General features: G+C 41.4%; 2 protein-coding genes across 5 annotated transcripts in view; both read left to right on the top strand.

Annotated features, from left to right (window-relative positions):
• The window catches only part of eml3 (EMAP like 3), a 52,202-nt gene extending 49,713 nt beyond the window's left edge, over positions 1-2,489 (top strand). For all 4 annotated transcript variants that reach the window (XM_063900542.1, XM_063900539.1, XM_063900538.1 and 1 more), the window contains 2 exons: positions 1-131; positions 1,102-2,489. In XM_063900542.1, coding sequence (XP_063756612.1) covers positions 1-131; positions 1,102-1,314 — 344 coding nt within the window. In that variant the 3' untranslated portion in view covers positions 1,315-2,489. The remainder of the gene's footprint in view (positions 132-1,101) is intronic.
• A 1,111-nt stretch (positions 2,490-3,600) lies between these two features.
• On the top strand, positions 3,601-20,851 carry LOC134875863 (metastasis-associated protein MTA2-like). Its single transcript, XM_063900567.1, has 7 exons — positions 3,601-4,030; positions 9,275-9,342; positions 11,189-11,282; positions 19,225-19,342; positions 20,193-20,256; positions 20,494-20,611; positions 20,706-20,851. Exons 1-7 carry the CDS (start codon positions 4,003-4,005, stop codon positions 20,810-20,812), a joined length of 597 nt encoding a protein of 198 aa, XP_063756637.1. The 5' UTR covers positions 3,601-4,002; the 3' UTR covers positions 20,813-20,851.
• Positions 20,852-20,900: the final 49 nt, after the last annotated feature.

Raw genomic sequence — 20,900 nt, 5'->3', positions numbered from 1 at the left:
GTGTGTGGTTGGAGGGCTCTGACGGCACGGACATCAACGCTCTGTGCCGCTCTCACAGTGAGAGGATGGTGGCTGTGGCCGACGACTTCTGCAAGGTCCACCTCTTCCAGTACCCCTGCCCCAAACCCAAGGTACCGCTCATTTAACAGCTCTGGCCGGTTGTTCAGAAGAAATATAAACATTGTATTATAGGGCTGAAATGTAACCTGATGGCTTTCTGTTACGTTTAGATTCCTATACTGTCAAATGCAATCGCAAAAAAAACTCACTCATTTTTATAAAATAAATGATGTTTTTTACTGAAGTGTATTATGAAAGACAACAGAACAAGTTGACTTTAGAAAAGAGGACACCAAGATATTTAAGATCAGAAATGTGTCCTCTTAAACTACAGAAGAGTATTTTATAAATGTTTTAGTTTAATACATTAATTAAAAGCAAACACAGGATTAAAACAATTATATATTTAAACTAAAGTAGCCTAAATGAAAACCAAAAATGTATTGTAACATTGTAATCCTGCTTGTAACCCACGTTTCTTGTTTTTTTAATGGAACTGTTATGGAATACAGTTACCTTCTGTTGTGTCCTGATTACATAATCTATTACTCCCAAAGCCACCAATTTATCTGGTTATCGATATCGTGAAACAAATCTAGGTATCATCTTAAAATTTGATATCCAGTGCGTCCAGCAGTGGCTCAGTCAGTAGGGGCTTGGACTGGGAATCGTAGGGTCGCCTGGTTCAAGTCCCCGAACAGACTTGAAAAAATATGGAAAGTGCACTGCTACTTGGAGAGGTCACACCGGACACCTCCAATCCCCCTCCCCATTGCTCCCTGGGCGCTGCACAATAGCTGCCCACTGCTCCTAGTGCTAGGATGGGTTACAATGCAGAGGTGTGCTCTACTGTGTGCATGTATGTGACTAATAAAGAGGGTTTCATCCTCCGATTCTAAATATCATAACTGTTGTCTTTTTCAGAATTCACCAGACTAATAAAAACATTTTAGTTTATCTTTATCCAAATTCACATTACTGATGGTTTTTTATCAAAAGGTTCATTTGTAAATTGTTGTATTTTTTTTTGTATTCCTCCAGGCGCCGAGCCACAAGTACCGGGGCCACGGCAGCCATGTCACCAACGTGCGCTTCACCCACAGCGACTCCCACCTCCTCTCCATGGGTGGGAAGGACACCTGCATCCTCCAGTGGAGGGTGATGGGAGGCGGGGGGGGCGACAGCAGGGAGAGACTGGCCTCGGCCTCGTCCACCTCCCCCTACACCAGCTCTCCGGAACCCGGCACCAGCTAGGAGGGACACGCGCTGTTAACAGTGACGGAGGGGGGAGTGTTTACACAGCCAGAAAGGCGTGAGAGTCAGCGGACAGCAGCCACAGTCAGGGGCCTCCGCGGGGCCACAGCTGCGTCAGTTTCAAACAGAACATGTAGAGCAGGGGTGTCCAAACCTTTTTTACCGAGGGCCACATACAGAAAAATATACGAAGGGCTGAGAGATGAGGTAATTGCCTCATAAGTAGGCAAAACCAATCAGATGTAGGTAACTTATTGTTGATAATTGAATATGCTTAAAGAAAAAACAGCCTACATCACAGCTCTCCATTAACTATATTCATTTTGTTACAAAAAGGTTTGGCAGCTCAAAACAGAAGCCTCTGATTGCTCTCCCTTCACAGCCCTGTATGAAGGGGGGACATAAGGGAAAATATGAAGGGTATAGTTCAAGCTTGTTACACAAATAAGTTATTGGGACTTCTTTTCTATCAACTAAGATGTGTTAGAAAATGTTATCAGCTTTAAATGACTGAATTCATGTGGCTTATTAACGCATGAATACTGTGTGATATATGTTAACATATAGGAGTCTCAGGTGTGGGCCAAATTCCATTACAATTAGCTGAGGGCCAATTAGAAATGGACCCAGGGCCACAGTTGGGCCCCGGGCCATAGTTTGGACACCCCTGATGTAAAGGAATCCTCTCCAGGAGGAATGTCCGCATCACATTTACACTTACTCCATAGTCATGTACATCCTGGTGAAACTGGACGGTGTGACTCCTCCCTCACAGAGTCTGTTCTGTTGGGAGAGGATCACTATGACTTAAACGGTGACAAAGACTTTGGTTTCAGTGAACATTCCTGCATCTTAGTCCATCTCATTTATCAATCTTACTTGCTGCATCGTTTCGTACGCCCTCGTGCCTTAAAGATGTTTGCATAATGTGTTTACGTGTTTTTGATGTTTCAAGCAGTGTTTGATTGACATCTCCGCTAATATTGAAGACGCTTGCATAAACAGACTGTGACAAACCTGTTTCCATGAAATCAATCCTGACTAATTCATTTCTCTAACAGTAGATCAGTACACTTGACAAATGATTACTTAAGTACAGTTTTATATATTTAAGAGAACATTGGGAATACTGTGATGTTGTACCTGTCAAGCTCCCAATAAATAACTGAAGACTGGAGGGTGTAATGTTGGTGAAGAACCACTAGAGGGCAGTGCTGCTCCAGGAATCATGTGCAGTGTGCATGTTCACGGAACCTGACTGAACTCCTCGTGTACAGCAGGATCAGTTCAGATCCTATAATATAATATAAGATATTTTTATAAATCATTTATTTAGAAGAAGAAAACAGGTAAGCAAGTCATAGGTCTCAAATCTCATGGTCAGAAATTAAAAATATTTTATATTGAGACAAGTAGCCATACAATGTCAAAATGTAAAGTAAAAATCATGAATGAATGGTTTTATAAAATAAGAAATATATATATTATATATAAAGACCAAATATCAATATATATTCATATTTAAATAATTAAATGAAAGTGCTCGTGACAAAAAATGGCCACTTAGTTTAATATATATTGAATATAATTTTGACTGATGCATTAAGATAAAATAAAAGGGACTTTATTGCCATCCATGTATTTATAGGTATACATGTGTATGTAATCAAAAATGTGTTGAAAAACACAATGACAAAGAAGGAAAATAATTGGGGGAAATTTCCCCCAAACTGACAATGAAAGATAGTCTAATAATTGGTATTGAAACAGTCAAATTTAAGTTCAAAGAAGGACTATTGTGTGTACCAGTATTAGGCTTTTAAACTTTAAATTGCCTCTAAACTTAAACCTTAACAATCTGAGAAGCAACAATATCTCTTCTGGTTACAGCTCATACATATCCATCCTGCTCAACATACAGCTCAATCATTTGGGAAATTGGTTCTAAAACCATATCATTTTAATCTTTTAACACAACTCTTATTGTTATTAAAATTCTAACAATTGCCTTGATGCTTTTTTCTATATACGTTCCCAACTTCCTGCTTTGACAACTTAACTCTTTACTTTTGTGTATGTGTAATATATTCAAATTGCCCTAAGGGTTCCTAAAAGTCCATGACAATTACTTTTTTGACACTTTGAAATACAAAGTTTACACCTTTACTCATGTGTGTTTATATTTCATATTATATAAACAGCTTGTTTATCAAACCAGGGCCATTGAAAAAGTTAATTGTGATTCCGGAGAATGACGACAATCTCCGAAGATGACGATTTGAGCACGAGCGAAGGGGGCCTGTGAGTGTGTGTTTCTGTGTGTGTGTGCTGAACTGAGCGGAGGTGAAGAAGAGGAGGATGAAGCTGGGAGCGGAGGATGGGAGGAAGAGTGGAGTAAGAGACAGGCTAGCTGTGTGTGAATGAGTGAGTGAGTGAGGAAGAGGAGAGGAAGGTCGTCGGAGGGACCAAAAACAAAGACTTGGATATTTTGGGGATAACCTCCGGAACATTACAACGGAAACTTTCAACTTTTTACCCGCCACATCTCGGCTTGTTGTGTCCGGAGCCGGCTTTGTTTCACGGCGGGGGAGTCTACGATAAATGAAGGAATAAAATAGATCCCCATCGACCTTTTTCTACCGGAGCGGGGAATACCCTGGGACTGCTTTTGATAAAGGTTACGATAGAATGGCGGCCAACATGTACCGAGTGGGAGGTAAGGAATGTTTTACATTTTGAAGACACCCCCCACAACGTGATTGTTCGTTTCGACAGTAAGGTGGCTAGCTAGTCGCTAGCTGTCTGTTCCGTTAGCGGCTAACTAATGCTAGCTTTTCCTAGCATCTGTACGTGCGTCCACTCTAGCATGGAAGAACGTCAGATCTATTAAAACAATGTAATGTAACTTAGCTAATGAGCAAATGTCAATAACTGCTTCACTATGACTTAGTTTTTACTCAGTTGTAATAAGGCAGATACACTCAGACATTCGGCATGGATACAATTCGCTAAACAGTGTTCATTTTTTAAACATTTAAACTTTCACAAGAGCTTGATATCCCGACTAGTGTCACCCAAAATACGTTACCCCAGGGCGGGTGGCTGCCAAGTAGCATGAACCGGTTGTAAAAGTTGGTACACCATTTGAAGTAAATGCATCCTAGTGAAACAATACTTGGTCGAATTGTATTTATAGTTGCAAGTAACAAAAGGGACTATAATTTGTGCATCTTTGGACGTTGGAGTCTGTACATATTGTAACGTATTGCAAGTGAACAAAATGCTAGTTAGCACGAACTGCTAAATTAGCCGACGAGAGGTCAGCACCATCCACACATTTCTGGGGACGTCTGTTGTAACGATAGCTAGCTATAGCTGTTTGGCTAGCTTTGTCGTTAGGGTGGGTTAATTACATTATCGCCTCCGCCATATCACTTCACATGCAACGGGTAGCATTAGCCGGGGTAGCTAACTTTGATTGCTAAGTTTTGTTAGCTTAGCCATTAGCTTAGTATGTGTTAGGCGGCGTGACTTATTTTTGAAATACTAGCAGATGGCGTTACGTTGTTATGTTATTCAGAGTAACGTCTTTCCCTTATACCGTTTATCGGTAGTAACAACGAAACACCGGCAAGGGAAACACGTAACGTTAACAAAGTTGGCTAACACTAACTTGCTACCACTTTTTGTGTAAGTGAGACTTCCCGTTTCATTATTTACCGCTACTCTGCCACTGAAAAATCTCCATAAAATATAAACAATAATATATTATAATGCCAGGTGTGTGTGTATGCTACTGTGGACTGTTGCAGGTTTATTCGTTTTTACTTAACTCGTTATCTAACCCCGGGTTTCTTAACGTCACCATCATTATAGAGAGAAACGCCGGTAGACACGGCGACCTGCTAGCTACATTGCTGCTAGCTAAATTGTCTCTCTCTCCCCCCCGTTTCACTGACCCCACGATATGGACATGAGTACCTGTACTGTACTGTGGATGTTGATCTGTCGAATCATCCTTTCAGTGTTTGCCATTATTGTCTATATTCTGTACAATATAACGATGTTAGGACTTAGTCGTTCAGTTGTATTTAGTGGCGGTCGCGGTGGTTGAATTGACAGAGACAGTGCGACACTGACAGTCTTATTTCTGTGTAAGGTCTTGCCACTGTGGTCTATTTAGGTCATGCTGATTAAAGACTACTCCGCAAAATATGCTGCACCATTCTAGGCTTAATATTCTCACACGGTTTTTTTTTAATCGATTGTCATAAAACATGGCACAATGTTCATTTGAGGTGATATGGTTTCTCTATGCATTGTGATTGAAGTTTCAGTTTGCACGCTGGCAAATGCACACCATGTAACGACAGTGGCAGACTGGTAGCATACGCTGATATATGTATTTTAATGAATCATCATGTGTTGATTTATTTGACAATGGCTCTGTTTTTAATTGTAATTCATTCATGGTTTACTGTAGGTATGACCTTAACAAAGAAATGAGCTTTAGTAGTTTTCAGTCTTTCTGAAGCATCACTGACATCAGTGATGCTGTGTTCCCTTTAAACCGTATGATCATCTCTGTTGTGATTCCTGATATCATTGTCCAGTGATCAATTTCAAATAGTGTGCATGCATGAAGCGTAAAGATGGACAGTTACAGATGTTTGCTGCATACAGCTGTTATTGCAACCATAAAAGACTTGTTTTTTGTTGTTTACAGTCAACAGGCATTGTGAGGAAACTTGGTATTATTGCTTGCTCGATCATGGAATGTCCACAGCAGTGGTGTGGTGTGGCAAATGTAATGTTACAGTGTTATGTTAAGTCTAGCCCATAACACATTGCAGTTAGCAACAAGCATGTGATTATGTAACGACTCAGAAATTGATTTTTAAGGAGCTCACACAGTAACAGGGTTAAGTTGTCTGACTGCACAAAGATATAAATGTTTTGTAAAAAAAATCCTGGTATATTGTTAAATGTCAGAATGGGCTCATATTAAACTATGTAGCAAAGGTGTTCATGGGTCTTGAGTTCAATAATGATTCCTCTGGATGGTGCAGGCAGGTCTGTATGAGCATCGCCTGTATTACCAGTCCCCTAGAAGGCTGAGCACACAGTGTTCATCCCGCATATAAGATCATTATCATCCCCAGAGATTAGTCAAAGGGCTTCCTCCTCTTCATTCACCCTCAAGCACCGGCATACTGCGCCACTCCAGCCGCATACGTCCAAACAAACACTCACAGCTCCTCAGCAGACACTTGCTTTTTTAAGATCTTTTTTTCTACCCTTAAATACATATATTAACACAAAACCAACCAACGCTCTGAAGTCCAGGATTTTTCGTGGATCATTGATACACTAAGCTGGCCTCTGTGCTGGTGGAACATGATCATTCTTTTATACAACCCTCTGGGCGAGAAGTAGAGATGGAAGGCTGGAGTATAAAGGAGAAACCCCTCATGTTCACTGTGTCTTTGAATCTGAAATCAGACACATATGAGAGTGCCGATCACCCTTTGGTGCTTCAGCCAGTGCTATGTAATGAGGTGCCGTCATGTTCCTTCACTGTGAACAAGGAGGTGATGCTTTTCTGGTCGGGCTCCTCATCAGTGTGTTAAGTAGAGCAAGAAATCCTCTCCCTGTCTGAATCTGTCCTTCTCCATCTCCGCTTGTGATGATGCATCAGAAAGCCACTGATATCCTCCCGAGGCGCCCTGTCCCTGCTAGTGGGAGGACCAGATGGAGCTTGACGTGAAGCCACACTGCTGTGCAAGAACTGCATCAAACATTACAAGGAAGCAAGGAGCCTGTGGTAGTTGTTGGATGAATAAATGGGAGGCTTGATTAATATTTGAAATGCTGAAAACTCTCAGCTGTCAGCAAGTGTTAAAAGTGGATAGCGTGAGCCCATGTTCATTATTAAAGCCAATTATATTAACAAAAAATATTCATAAAATTGAGCATTCAAAGTCGTTTACAAAGAACAATGACCTCTTTTTAAATTGAGATGCTTTTTTTACACCAATCACTTATTTATGTGCATCAAATTGCAAATAGTTCCATATTTCTGCAGTGGTACATGAAGGGGGCTAATTTAAACTGCTTTTTGAATATCATTTTATAGGGGCATTGGCTGATATGTGCCTTGACCTGTGCCTACAGTTTTCATTTAAATTAAATCTATTTTCTTAGTCCATATATGTACATTTGTGTTAAGTAATATGCACTAGTAATTGTAATGGTACATTCAGAGCTTGTCCCTGTGACCCGGTTTAGAAAAAACCCTGGATTGGATTTATTCTGCCAAGAAACAACCAAAACATAAAGTACTCTTAATGTGGCATAAAAAATGAACACAATTTCAGCCTTAGATTAGTTCTTGTTTGCCCATTTTTAATTAACATTTTTTAAATGTGTTTACAGTGGAGCCTTTTCTGCGGAATATAACTACTGATCAGAGCCCTTTGCATTTACACCATGTTGGTGTTATCTCTATTCTTCTAATGTTTCATCAACATGCAAATGAGGTAGGCAGAGCTGGTGGACTGTCAGTAAAAACGGCGTGTCCCTATTCAAAGGAAGTGATACTGCTTTATGTTCTTCTTATTTGAGGATTTGCTTTGCAACAAATGAGTCTGTTGGCAGACAGTGCAAGACAGCAGGAAGAGGTGGAGTTAGATGACCAGCTTAAATCCGATATCATTTACACCTCACTGGGATATGGTGGCCGTGTAAGCCCTGCCAGCCTTCCAGGTTTTCCTGCTGTTTCCCTGGTTCTTCCCACTTCACATATCCCATATCTCAACATTGTAAATATAAGCATAAAGAGGTTTTTTTTTTACAGACACACCTCATGTCAGTCTATTAGCTGCGTTCTGTGGAGTGAATGTTTTGTGCGCTACAGACTGCTTGCTCATCTGAGCGTCATGCTGCTCTTGGCTAGCTTACTGGCCTCATGACCTTTGTGATGTGACTTGGAGAGGCCTTCTAAACTGGCACAAATGCCTCTCCACACAACCAACTTCATCCTATTTACAGCAGAAGCCTGAACCAGTAAAACAGGAATATAATTGTAGCTGCTGGATTTGATCCAATTGGGCTGCTGGAACTATTATCATTATTGTTATGTTGAATTACGAGCAGAATGTATAGGTCTGATGCTTTTTTCTGTGTCCATTACGTTTTCACCACAGTTTACTCGTATTATATTAGTGGTCTGTTCCACCTCCTTTGCCACATTCAATGAAGTGTAAGCTGGGTTAGGTGCTGTGTGTGTGTGGGAAGGATTGCCTGTGGTTATCAGAGAGGGCTGTGAAGAGCTCTGGATTAGATGGAGGAGACTGAGGCCAGCACACATTTGTACATACTGAATGATTCGGAATTAATAGAACCCACTACAGCAGGACTCATCTCTGAAGGATCTTCCAACTTCCAGTCAACAGACAGATTGCCTTCAAATCTGTTGCCAATATTCATAATCGTGGGGGAAAGATTCTGGTGATCTAAACATACAGCAGCATCCTCTGGGGTTCGATTCCAGAGAGTTTTCCAGTAGCAGAGAATTTGAATATTCAAGTCTTGACGTGTAGCATATATGGAATGGGATTCGTGGATAAAAGTCAACTTTGAAATGAAAATTTTGAAATGAAAGCAGGTAGGGTTGTTGCATTGTGATGCAAATTAAAATTCAAACTGGAATACTACCACTGCTACACGCTTTGGGTAACGCCCTGCAGTAATTACATACAGTGTGTATATCCGATTTTAACCCTGACCTCTAATCCTAGTTTACACTTAAAAGCAGTCGCTTTACAGCCTCAGAACTGTGTTAGTCTGACAATTCTGACAATGATTTTGACTACGCTTAGTATTTATCTATCATGTATTGATGTGCATATTTTCCTGTGAGCACACCATGAGTCTAACCTTTTATTTGTGTCTTTTCCAGATTACGTGTACTTCGAGAACTCCTCCAGCAACCCTTACCTGATCCGTAGAATAGAAGAACTCAACAAGGTTGGTCATCTCTTTCTTCTTTTAACCTCATATATCAAAGTTTTTTAATGTAATGCTGGCACGGGTTCTGTCCTTTTTGTATACCCTGTGTTTCATACAATGTTAAAATGGTATATCAGGAACTCTAATATTGTTCTGTGCAGCTAGACACTGCTAGACAGGTGTCATGGTAAAGTGTAGCTACTGTATTCACAGGACACAGTTACAGGAGCCACTTATATAACAGCAGCAGCATATGACACAGGCTTGTTTCCCAGTCAAAGGATTAAGCTCATTTATGTAACACTCTTACATTGAAGGGCCTGTGCTGAGCACCAGGAGGACTGCAGCGTCCTGAGTGCTAATGGCTGCTCAGCACAGTGAATGGATAGTGAGCCAGAGAGTGGAGCGCTATGGAGCTGGACTGTGGAGGGAACCTCTGTCTGTCTGTCCATGCTTTCTCTCCTCTTAAGATCACAGCCCATCCAGGGACAATGATCCCCTCATCATCTTTCCGACCTGAAGTGCTACCACTGGAGTAATACAGTGTTTCCCCTAGGATTTAGTCCAGCGGTAGTGCTGAAGTGTTAGTTTTATGTTGTGCTCCGGAAGATATTTAACGCCTCAGCTAGCAGGAGAAAAGTGTCTGGAGACAGAGTCCTTGGAACACTGACACAGTGAGCGATGAGAGTATAAAATCTGAAAATATAGCATGATTTTATTTTCTGTTCAATAGCTCGTGGTTCCAGTGTTCCCAAATGTATTGGTAGGGAAATCGCATCCACATTATTACAGTTGATCCCGACTTGCGCTCACCATTTACCAGTGTAAGCATTTCCTTTTATCATATTGTGAGGAAAATGGGTTCTATTAAAGGAAACCACTTCAGCATTGTGGTAGTGATTTTCATTTCTTTGACCTTCATGAAGCTACATCACATAACAAAGGCCACGTATGCTACTAGCTCCACTGGCTTGTGTGAGGAAAACCTGGTGACACAAGCAGAGGAGAGCAACGACTCAAACAGCGGGCGGAGCTCAGGTTCCTCATCACAAGCTGGACACAGTGCTGAAGTGGATGTTAGTTTAAAGAAAGTATTGACCAGTCAGACTATTTAAACCTTCAGGTGGTACAGACTTTAAACATCTATATGCTCTGGACAAACTCAATGTTAGTGTTTTCATTTTGTATTATAAATATATGTATATTTTTTTTCCCTCACGTAAACATACCTGCTTTCTGATTTAAGACATACGATAAGGTATGTTTCCTTCTGTTATTTATTTATACTATCTGTACAAAAATTATATTTTGAACACAGTACTTGTATCTACAAACTAATTGAAAAGTAAAAAAAAAAAAAATACAGACCTTTACATTTCTGCCTCCATCCGCCATGTTTTGAAAGCGACCCACTAACAAAATAGCTTCTTTGGTTTCCAAACTAAGCCGTCAGTAAAGTTGGTGGCAGTGTTTTCAGATGCTTCACATCGAAAGCCTCTCAATAGATGGCGGAAAAAGCTACATGACACCTTGCCTTGAAGTGCAACAAAATTGTCTGCTCATAGCAGGTGAGAAAACAGACTTTGCCACCTGTAGGAATTGTTGATTGTGATAAGTGAGTGGTCGGTAAAGCACCCTTTGGCAGCTGCTGATTAAAGTAGTTTTTACCTGCATTTTATTCCTGGCTCTCTTAAAAAAGACTCCAAGAATCAGAAGTGGAAAAACAAAACTGAAACATCGTTTAAGGCGCAGGGAAATGTGTAGTAGGTACAAAGGCTCTGACTTTTGACAGAATTTATACCATGAGTAGTCCTACCTGTGGTGTATCATGGCGGCTTGTTAACCCCTGACTCTGCCCTCACAGACAGCCAATGGGAACGTGGAAGCGAAGGTGGTGTGTCTGTTCAGAAGGCGAGACATCTCAGGCAACCTCAACACTCTGGCTGACAGCAATGCACGTGAGTATTAACCACGGAGCCCCGCCTCCTCTCAGCTCCCCTTTTGTTTCCCCTAGTGTGAGAGCAGGTAGGATCCGGCCCGCTGCCTTTAATGAACCTGTGTCTCTTTGTCTCTCTCATAAAAGAGTCAGAGCCGCTCTTATGATGTACACTGCTCCGAGGCCTCCTCCTGGGGCTCGAGTCACTCCGTCACTTTTTGTGTGAGGCTTTGCTATGGGCTGGTTTGGAGAAGTTCGTGTTTGGGTCGCACCATTTGGGGAAAAAAGTTACTCGATGATGATTGAGCGATATTACAGGGAATAACCACTTTTAAACGTTCACATGCTATAAAAGAAATGCTATTCAAATGTACCAAACTTCTTTTTTTATTGCATTCATTCTCTGCTGAATTAATTCAGAATGATATTTTCACAATTGTAACCTTTACCAAATATTGCAACTACTGCAATATTAATATTGCATAAGTCCAAATTCCAATTTTGATCAAATGTAGAAAAATTGTGCTGCCCAAGGCTGTGCTTATTAATTAAGTAGGGCTGCAAGATTTGGAAAATAAATTGTGATTATTTTTGACTGATATTGCGATATGATTCACAATATTGGAGGCTTTGATCCGTGTTATTTATAAAACCGTGTTCTCGTTGACAAATATATTATGATAATGGTGCAATTTCTTCTTTATTTGGATTCGTACCAAACTATATATTTTGTAGAGTACTTTTCCTTTATTCAAAAAGGTATTTTAACACATTTAGCCTTCAACAAAAAGTTCATTTCCTGCTATTTGAATATTGCCCTCGTCCATTATGCAATAAAAAATAAACTGTTAACTACACAAATGTAGGTTTTAAATTGTAGTCATCATATATATTTTGTTGATTTAAATGTATGTATTAAAACAAAAAGTTTAAAGAGCTTAAATTTGAACATAGCTACTGTTAGAACCTAAATCCACCCTGGCATGCTGCCCCTCTCACTGTGATTACACAGCTTCATGTATTGATTAGTGTCATTTTGTCAGCTATTTTTAAATGTAATCTTACTCTTTAAGAATCAAAAGTCCATGCTAGTTTTAGTCAGCCTTATCCAATTTTAGAAAACGCGTCACGTCTTTGTCAAAGAAAGCCATTCATATATTAATCTAGTTTCAGTGGACAAAAGCACTTTGCATTCTAGCGATCCAAAGATCAGTTGAAAAACATAGTGTCAGCATCCGCCCCGGGATTTCAGTCTGGCCCGCGCCCTCAGGTTTATCGTAGGTCGGCTGGGAAAGGCTCGGGTTGAAGGGGAATCCCTGCAAGGGGTGGGGGCTGGTCTCGGTATTGGTGTTCCTCCTTTAGTGCAAGCCTTTCACTATAAATTATTCAATCATTATCAATCAGGATCTGCACTGTTTAGAATAACAATCCTACATATTTTACATATTTATTGTTGTAATATATTCAAGGGGCCCTATTATGTTTGGAGGGGGTTTTCCCTTTCCTGTAGTGGGTTATATAGGTGCATGCAAAGGCTGAAATCCCTGTTCCCTCCAGAGGGGGTTTCTCTCCCACACTGAACTTGGTGATGCTTATATACAGTGGGGCAAAAAAGTGTTTAGTCAGCCACCAATTGTGCAAGTTCTCCCATTTAAGAAGATGAGAGAGGCCTGTAATTTTTATCATAGGTATACCTCAACTATGAGAGACAGAATGAGAAAAAACAATCCAGGAAATCACATTGTAGGATTTTTAATGAATTAATTTTCAAATTATTGTGGAAAATAAGTATTTGGTCAATAACAAAAGTTCATCTCAATACTTTGTTATATACCCTTTGTTGGCAATGACAGAGGTCAAACGTTTTCTGTAAGTCTTCACAAGGTTTCCACACACTGTTGCTGGTATTTTGGCCCATTCCTCCATGCAGATCTCCTCTAAAGCAGTGATGTTTTGGGGCTGTCGCTGGGCAACACGGACTTTCAACTCCCTCCAAAGATTTTCTATTTGGTTGAGATCTGGAGACTGGCTAGGCCACTCCAGGACCTTGAAATGCTTCTTACGAAGCCACTCCTTCGTTGCCCTGGCGGTGTGTTTGGGATCATTGTCATGCTGAAAGACCCAGCCACGCTTCATCTTCAGTGCCCTTGCTGATGGAAGGAGGTTTTCACTCAAAATCTCACGATACATGGCCCCATTCATTCTTTCCTTTACACGGATCAGTCGTCCTGGTCCCTTTGCAGAAAAACAGCCCCAAAGCATGATGTTTCCACCCCCATGCTTCACAGTAGGTATGGTGTTCTTTGGATGCAACTCTGCATTCTTTCTCCTCCAAACACGACGAGTTGAGTTTTTACCAAAAAGTTCTATTTTGGTTTCATCTGACCATATGACATTCTCCCAATCCTCTTCCGGATCATCCAAATGCCCTCTAGCAAACTTCAGACGGGCCTGGACATGTACTGGCTTAAGCAGGGGGACACGTCTGGAACTGCAGGATTTAAGTCCCTGGCGGCGTAGTGTGTTACTGATGGTAGCCTCTGTTACTTTGGTCCCAGCTCTCTGCAGGTCATTCACTAGGTCCCCCCGTGTGGTTCTGGGATTTTTGCTCACCGTTCTTGTGATCATTTTGACCCCACGGGGTGAGATCTTGCGTGGAGCCCCAGATCGAGGGAGATTAGCAGTGGTCTTGTATGTCTTCCAGTTTCTAATAATTGCTCCCACAGTTGATTTCTTCACACCAAGCTGCTTACCTATTGCAGATTCAGTTTTCCCAGCCTGGTGCAGGTCTACAATTTTGTCTCTGGTCTCCTTTGACAGCTCTTTGGTCTTGGCCATAGTGGAGTTTGGAGTATGACTGTTTGAGGTTGTGGACAGGTGTCTTTTATACTGATAACGAGTTCAAAAAGGTGCCATTAATACAGGTAACGAGTGGAGGACAGAGGAGCCTCTTAAAGAAGAAGTTACAGGTCTGTGAGAGCCAGAAATCTTGCTTGTTTGTAGGTGACCAAATACTTATTTTACCGAGGAATTTACCAATTAATTCATTAAAAATCCTACAATGTGATTTCCTGGATTTTTCTTTTCTCATTCTGTCTCTCATAGTTGAGGTATACCTATGATAGAAATTACAGGCCTCTCTCATCTTTTTAAATGGGAGAACTTGCACAATTGGTGGCTGACTAAATACTTTTTTGCCCCACTGTAAATATTTTGTGCTAGTTTTTATTTCATTCTTAAATGGAGCAACTACAAGAGATTCCAATTTCCCCCGGGAATAAAGTATTGTGAGTCTAATTCTAGTTTCACTGGCAAACAGCTGTTGTTTATATATGTCCGATACATTTATTCAACATATAACAACATAACATTTTTCAAGCTCAATTCAAGGATGTTGGGGAGTAAAATGATCCCGCAGTCATTTCCTTGGTGAAACATACCACTACTAATTAAAATAATTAGAAACTGATTGTCAGTAGTATCTTGTCGGGATGTGGTGTGCGCCCCGCCCCCCCCCTCCACCCCACCCTGATCCTCGTAGCCCAGCCTCCGTCTTGTGTGTGTGATCAGAGAGCCAAAGGAGGTGGGAGGGTGGAGGTGGTGGGCTGGTGATAATGGCATGCAGACTACTGAAGCCTGATCACATTCACTCATTACCCCGACACCAACTCCCCCACACCCCCACCCCTCCCTCCTCCTGGGCCGCAGTGCTCCAGACAAAGACATCCACACACACACCTCAAAATGGATGCATTAAAGCCGCTTTCCTTTTTTCATCTATTTGGCATCGCACACACACACACACACACACACATACACACACACACACACACACACACACACACACAGACACAGAGATGCTAGCATTCGTTCACTGATCATGTGTGGACAAGTCGGAGATGCGACTGAATACAGGGATGGCAATTTCATCATGTCTTCTGTCCGCTGGAATCTTGCAATCTTTTAAAGGTTTTTATTCTTTTCCAAGAGACCAAGGCACCAACCTTCCAAACGTGGCTTTGTCTGGTTACATTTAGCAGGTGATGCAGTGCCAAAGATAACCGCTCAAAATGAACTGAGCTGACACGTTTACAGCGGTGTGTCTCCATATTTCAATTGCAAAGCATGAAGTCTCCAAGAATACTTCATGCCCTGTACCATCTGAGTCAGGTGGTGAAAATAACAACAATGCTTTGCTTCTTTGAACTCATTGATCGTTTGCTCTTTCTTCTTTGCCATATGTAGTAACTGAGAGCATCTTCAGTCTTATTACTCGGTTTAAATTGACATGAAAAACGATACAGAAAGTCCACTCAGGAGTAACAGATCTGAGTTTAAAAACATAAAGACATCAAGATGCATTTTACAGTCCGCTCCTCAGTAAATGCAACAGGGTCCTAAGGTTGTACGATATTACGTCACACACCGTGCGTTGTTAGAAATGTGTCCACAGGTAGATCATTTGCGAAACGGTTTGCACCGATGCAGCTTTTGCAGTGCTGCGATATCGCAAAGCTATGCATCCCAGCCGACCAAAGATGGTCACATGGTGAGGAAGAACTCTGATTCCATGATTGCCAGACACTTGAACATTGACAGTGTTTAATCAACTTTTCTTTTAATGAAGTACAATTTTAACAATGCACTTTGTATAGAATGCTGCAGGAACTAGTCCTAAAACCCGTAGGAAGCAGCTTCGGGTTCCCTTGTCTCGAAGTCACTGTTTTTTAACGTGTTTTTCGTTCTGAAATAAGGTCTGCTGCAGACCTTCACGTTTTGTTCCACGACTTAAAATATGTCAGTGAACACCACATTCGTCCAAAGGTGTTATGTTGCTAACAGTTGACCAAAAGAGACTTCCAAACGTCATCCCACCATGCAACTGTGATGGTTTGTTTAGCTTATTGATTCTGTCGATTGCGTTGACGCTTCAAGTGGTGTTAATGTGAACATTATCCTGCTTTTATTTCTCCAATATGCCCATGTCGAGGGACCCCTGCGATGCTAACTTTTGGGTCGGCCTCAAAACCTATGTCATTACTGCGCCAGTCTATTCTGTAGTGTAGTTTGTTGCCCGTGGCGATGTTGTTTTTTAAATTTCATTTAAGGGTTATAAAAAAGCTATTTTAATTCATGAATTGTACTGTAAATCCAAAATCTAAACAGGGCTATATGCACATTTTTTATGTACAGATTGACTGTCATGATAGACAGTTACACTACAATTCAACATATTTAGATTTAAATTTTAGCCCACCCAAAACTACAGATGTAAAAAAAATCAAAACTTTTACCAGTGGCTTAATCGCCTCTGTGTTACCATATTTAACAATAGATTCAAGTGAACATTTCTTTATTGAAAGGGACATCTTTAAACATTAATAAAGTTCCCGGGCACACAGCCCCAGCATTGTGTGTGTTGTTTCCAAAATTCAGATTCTACCAAGCCAGGCTAACCCTGGTCTGCTTAATGAAATATACCTTTGTTAACACAGTCAATCCAACCCTGATACACACACACACACACACACACACACACACACACACACACACACACACACACACACACACACACACACACACACACACACACACACACACACACACACGTACACTGTGTGTTGCCTGTTGTGATGATCATGAAGTGTACCAGCTCCTGTGCTGCTGCTCATATACTAAACCTTTTTTTAAATCTGCCTCACTTTTTTCATCACTGCCTCCCTCCTCTTCCTCCTCATTCTACACACACACACACACACACACACACATACACACTAATTCTTTGTGGAGAACAAAAGGCCCTTGATCTGTCCCCGAGGGCCACAGCCTGCAACGGGTTAATTCTGGTGTGTGTGTGTGTGTGTGTGTGTGTGTGTGTGTGTGTGTGTGTGTGTGTGTGTGTGTGTGTGTGTGTGTGTGTGTGTGTGTGTGTGTGTGTGTGTGTGTGTGTGTGTGTGTGTGTGTGTGTGTGTGTGTGTGTGTGTGTGTGTGTGTGTGTGTGTGTGTGTGTGTGTGTGTGTGTGTGTGTGTGTGTGTGTGTGATGCTGCAATGCTGCGTGTGTTTTTAAGAACATGTCGCTCGGTCCGTGTGTGTGTGGGGCTTCTTATTTGTGTGAGTGGAGGGAGTTGGGGATACATGTTGGGGGGGGATGGGCGCCTCAGGTTTGGTACACAGGGTTTCCTACTTTGTCTGGCAGGGACTAGCCGGACAGGAGGAGGAGGAGGAGGGGGAGGGGGGAGGGTTGAGAGGTTAACAGAAAATGGGTGTGGCTTAAGGTAACGTCCCTCTCGCTCACTATCTCTCCAGTGTCTCTCTCTCTTGCCCTCACTGACAGGGTTTCCTGTGGCTGAGTGCAGGGGCGGAGTCCACGGAGATGGAGCGATATAGTCCCTCCCCTCCAGCTCGCAACAAATTACTCACCCGCCTGAAATTAGGAATGCGCAATCTAGTGGCCACACACACACACACATACACAAACACACACAGCTGCCTATGGCTTAATTCTTTGGGTGTCACATGGGTTTGATCATGTGAAAGTGGCATTGTTTTTACAGTAGGTCCATTAATAACCAAGTCTCTAGGCCTCTGCATGGTAGTGAGTGACAAAGATCAACTCCACACACTTTAAATTCTTCTATTTCTCAAATGAGTCTCAATTCAAGACTGAGCACACAGAACCAATTTTCTCCAACCGGATAATTTGCCACCTTTGAACTCTTGAAAAGTGCTTAACAAAGGATTAATACAATCTTAAGTGCTGCAACAGGAAGCGAGTGCAATAAAGGCCAAGTAAGATATTAACTTGGAGAACATAATAACATAAAAATGCATTACATAAAAGTGTCTGAATGCATAACAGCTTGAGGTGTATGGTTCTGTTCATTCAGACAGCAGAACAGCTTTGAAACCTTAACTTCTTTTATCTTGTCAAAAATAATCTTTCACCTTAGACATATTTACTGTCTTGTGCAATATATTGCCACATCATCCAACTCTTAACTTTCTTCTTTCGTTCTTTGAATAGCACCTTTCATACACGAAGCAGCCCAAAGTGCTTTACAGAACAAGAAGAAAACATAACAATATTAAAGTCAATCCCAAACATCAACGGTGAATCTGGCAAGAAATTAAAATAGGTGAAAATAAAACAATTTTAAAAAGAAAATGATAAAAGCAAAACTGAACAATACAGTAAAACATGGACGATGATACCTGTGGGAATCGAAAGTTAACCCAAATTAACAGCCATATGAAAAAGATAGGTTTTTAATTTACTTTTAAACATTTCAAGGGAGTTTGCTGTCCTAAGATCCGCGGGGAGGCTGTTCCATAGTTTAGGGCCGTAAAAACAGAACGGCAGCAGAAAAGGCTCTGGTTTGTATAGAGCAACTTCTTTTATAGTGAATCCTCCAGGTTTATAAAGTCTAGTGTGGGAGTTATTAATGTCTTCAAAATCATGAATCTACATCTTAAACTGGACATGCATAACTTGCTTACTTGCACATGATTCAGTCCCTTGATTACATTTTTTCTACACACGGCTGTTTTTATGTTCTTAAAGAGGCCCAATTAGACTTTTTGGAATTGTCCCTCTCCTGTAGTGTGCGCTATAAGTTTCTGTGCATGTAAATGGTCTGCAAAGGCTAAAATCCCTGTGTTCCCTCCGGAGGGAATTCCTCTCCTACACACAAAAGATCCAGCTTTCAGCAGTACCGCCTGTAATCTACACAGTTGCTCGGGGCCCACCAATCACCAAGGGTCTTTCAATTAATATGTGGGTTATTCACCAAGCATGGGTTTGATTTATACCTGCGTTTAACCTCCTGTCAATGACAAAATGCCAAACGTTTTTTAATAAAAAAACACATTTAATCTCGTGTTTGAGACCTGAGCCAGAGCATGTTAGAATCTGTATGTTCTCCTTCAGTGTGTGACGTCACTGTGGTTTTTGTTTGTGTTGCAGGAGAGTTTGAGGAGGAGTCGAAGCAGCCGACGCCGTCTGAACAACAGAAGCACCAGCTCAAACACAGAGAACTCTTCCTGTCCCGACAGTTTGAATCTCTACCTGCTACTCACATACGGTACGTGTTCACCAACAGGAGGCCCTGACAGAGCTGCAGTTGGACTGATCCAGACACCTGCCATGCACAGTGGAGAATGAACCCACTATCTGCTCCTCACTGCAGGAAACTCCCAGCTGTTAGGTCCCCTCCCTGCAGAGAAAACTCCACTGTATTTCCTTTTTAGAAAGTTGAGCACATCCAGTTCAGTTTTTATTGAATGGATTTAAGTCGTACTACAGTAACAGAAAGTGTAAGACCTCAAGGCGAATAAATCGATATCCAAGGACAGAATTCAATCAGCACTGTTAGCTTAAACCAGATAAGCTGTACCAGCAACACATGTCCATATTATCCTCACTATTACTTAAATACTTACGACCAGGTTTTTCTGCATTTTTGATATGTGTAACATAACATCGTTTTACATCTGTCTAATAAAGAATTGACTATAAACGGATATACATTTAATAAACAAACGATGCAGATTAACATAACCGGATTGGCCGTCTCACTAACGCTCACGAATGAAGTACTGAGCGCCACAGAACGGGTATTATCTCTTCTCAAACATCCCAACTCTGAACTCTTTCTTGCACAGATTGCTCATTCTTGTTGGTAAAGTGGCCTCTAGAAATAAACAAAGCAATACATTTAATGTTTGAATACTAAATGTCATGACCTACGGAAAGCCATCATGGCACCACGTTTGGAACCCCCTGCTGTGCGCTTGTTCTTGATTGTTTGTAAACGGAACATTGTGTAAACATGTCTTTATTTAAACTTCTTTTTTTTAACTTTCAAGCTATCTAGAATCTATATATTTTGTCTAGGTAATTTGGTCTCTGAACGCTCCTCTTTGTCTCCACAGGGGGAAATGTAACGTCACCCTGCTGAATGAAACAGACGTGTTGGCAGGGTACCTGGACAAAGAGGTATGACATCATCAGCTTTACTCTCCTCGTCTGTTTTTGTTCCGTGGGTTTTACTTTGTTTTGTTGTTTTGTCCTAAATGTTTTCGTACTGTATCAACTTGTAACTGCTGTAAACATGAGGTATAAGTTGTAATGTAACATGTGAATATCTTCATTTTTGAATATTACAATTGTACAATAAGAAAGACAGTCAATTGGAACATTGAAAATGAATCTGTTTCTGTGTGCTTCGTCCAGGACTGTTTCTTCTACTCGTTGGTGTTCGACCCAAACCAGAAGACCCTCCTGGCCGACCAGGGCGAGATCCGAGTGGGCTCCAAGTACCAGGCAGAGATCCCCGACAAGCTAGCAGAAGGTGAGCAGCACGATATTGCCAGAGAAACCCTGAGGAAATGTTTTCTCACTTCAGTCCCTACATGTTACTTAAACAAAGTTCCTCCTGGTCTCAGGTGAATCAGACACCCGCATCCAGGAGAAGCTGGAGACCAAGGTGTGGGACCCCAACAACCAGCTCAAAGACCCTCAGATCGACCAGTTCCTGGTGGTGGCGAGGTAACGCTCCCCGTCCATCTGTCACTCAGCTGCATCTTCATCACTCAACCCTGTTGCCATGACGACTTGTGACTCTACCCTCTACAGAACAG

The sequence above is a fragment of the Eleginops maclovinus genome, chromosome 14 (genome assembly GCF_036324505.1).
Source record: "Eleginops maclovinus isolate JMC-PN-2008 ecotype Puerto Natales chromosome 14, JC_Emac_rtc_rv5, whole genome shotgun sequence".
NCBI lineage: Eukaryota > Metazoa > Chordata > Actinopteri > Perciformes > Eleginopidae > Eleginops > Eleginops maclovinus.
Note: the sequence above shows the minus strand (reverse complement) of the source record. Positions and strands in the feature narration are given on the sequence as shown.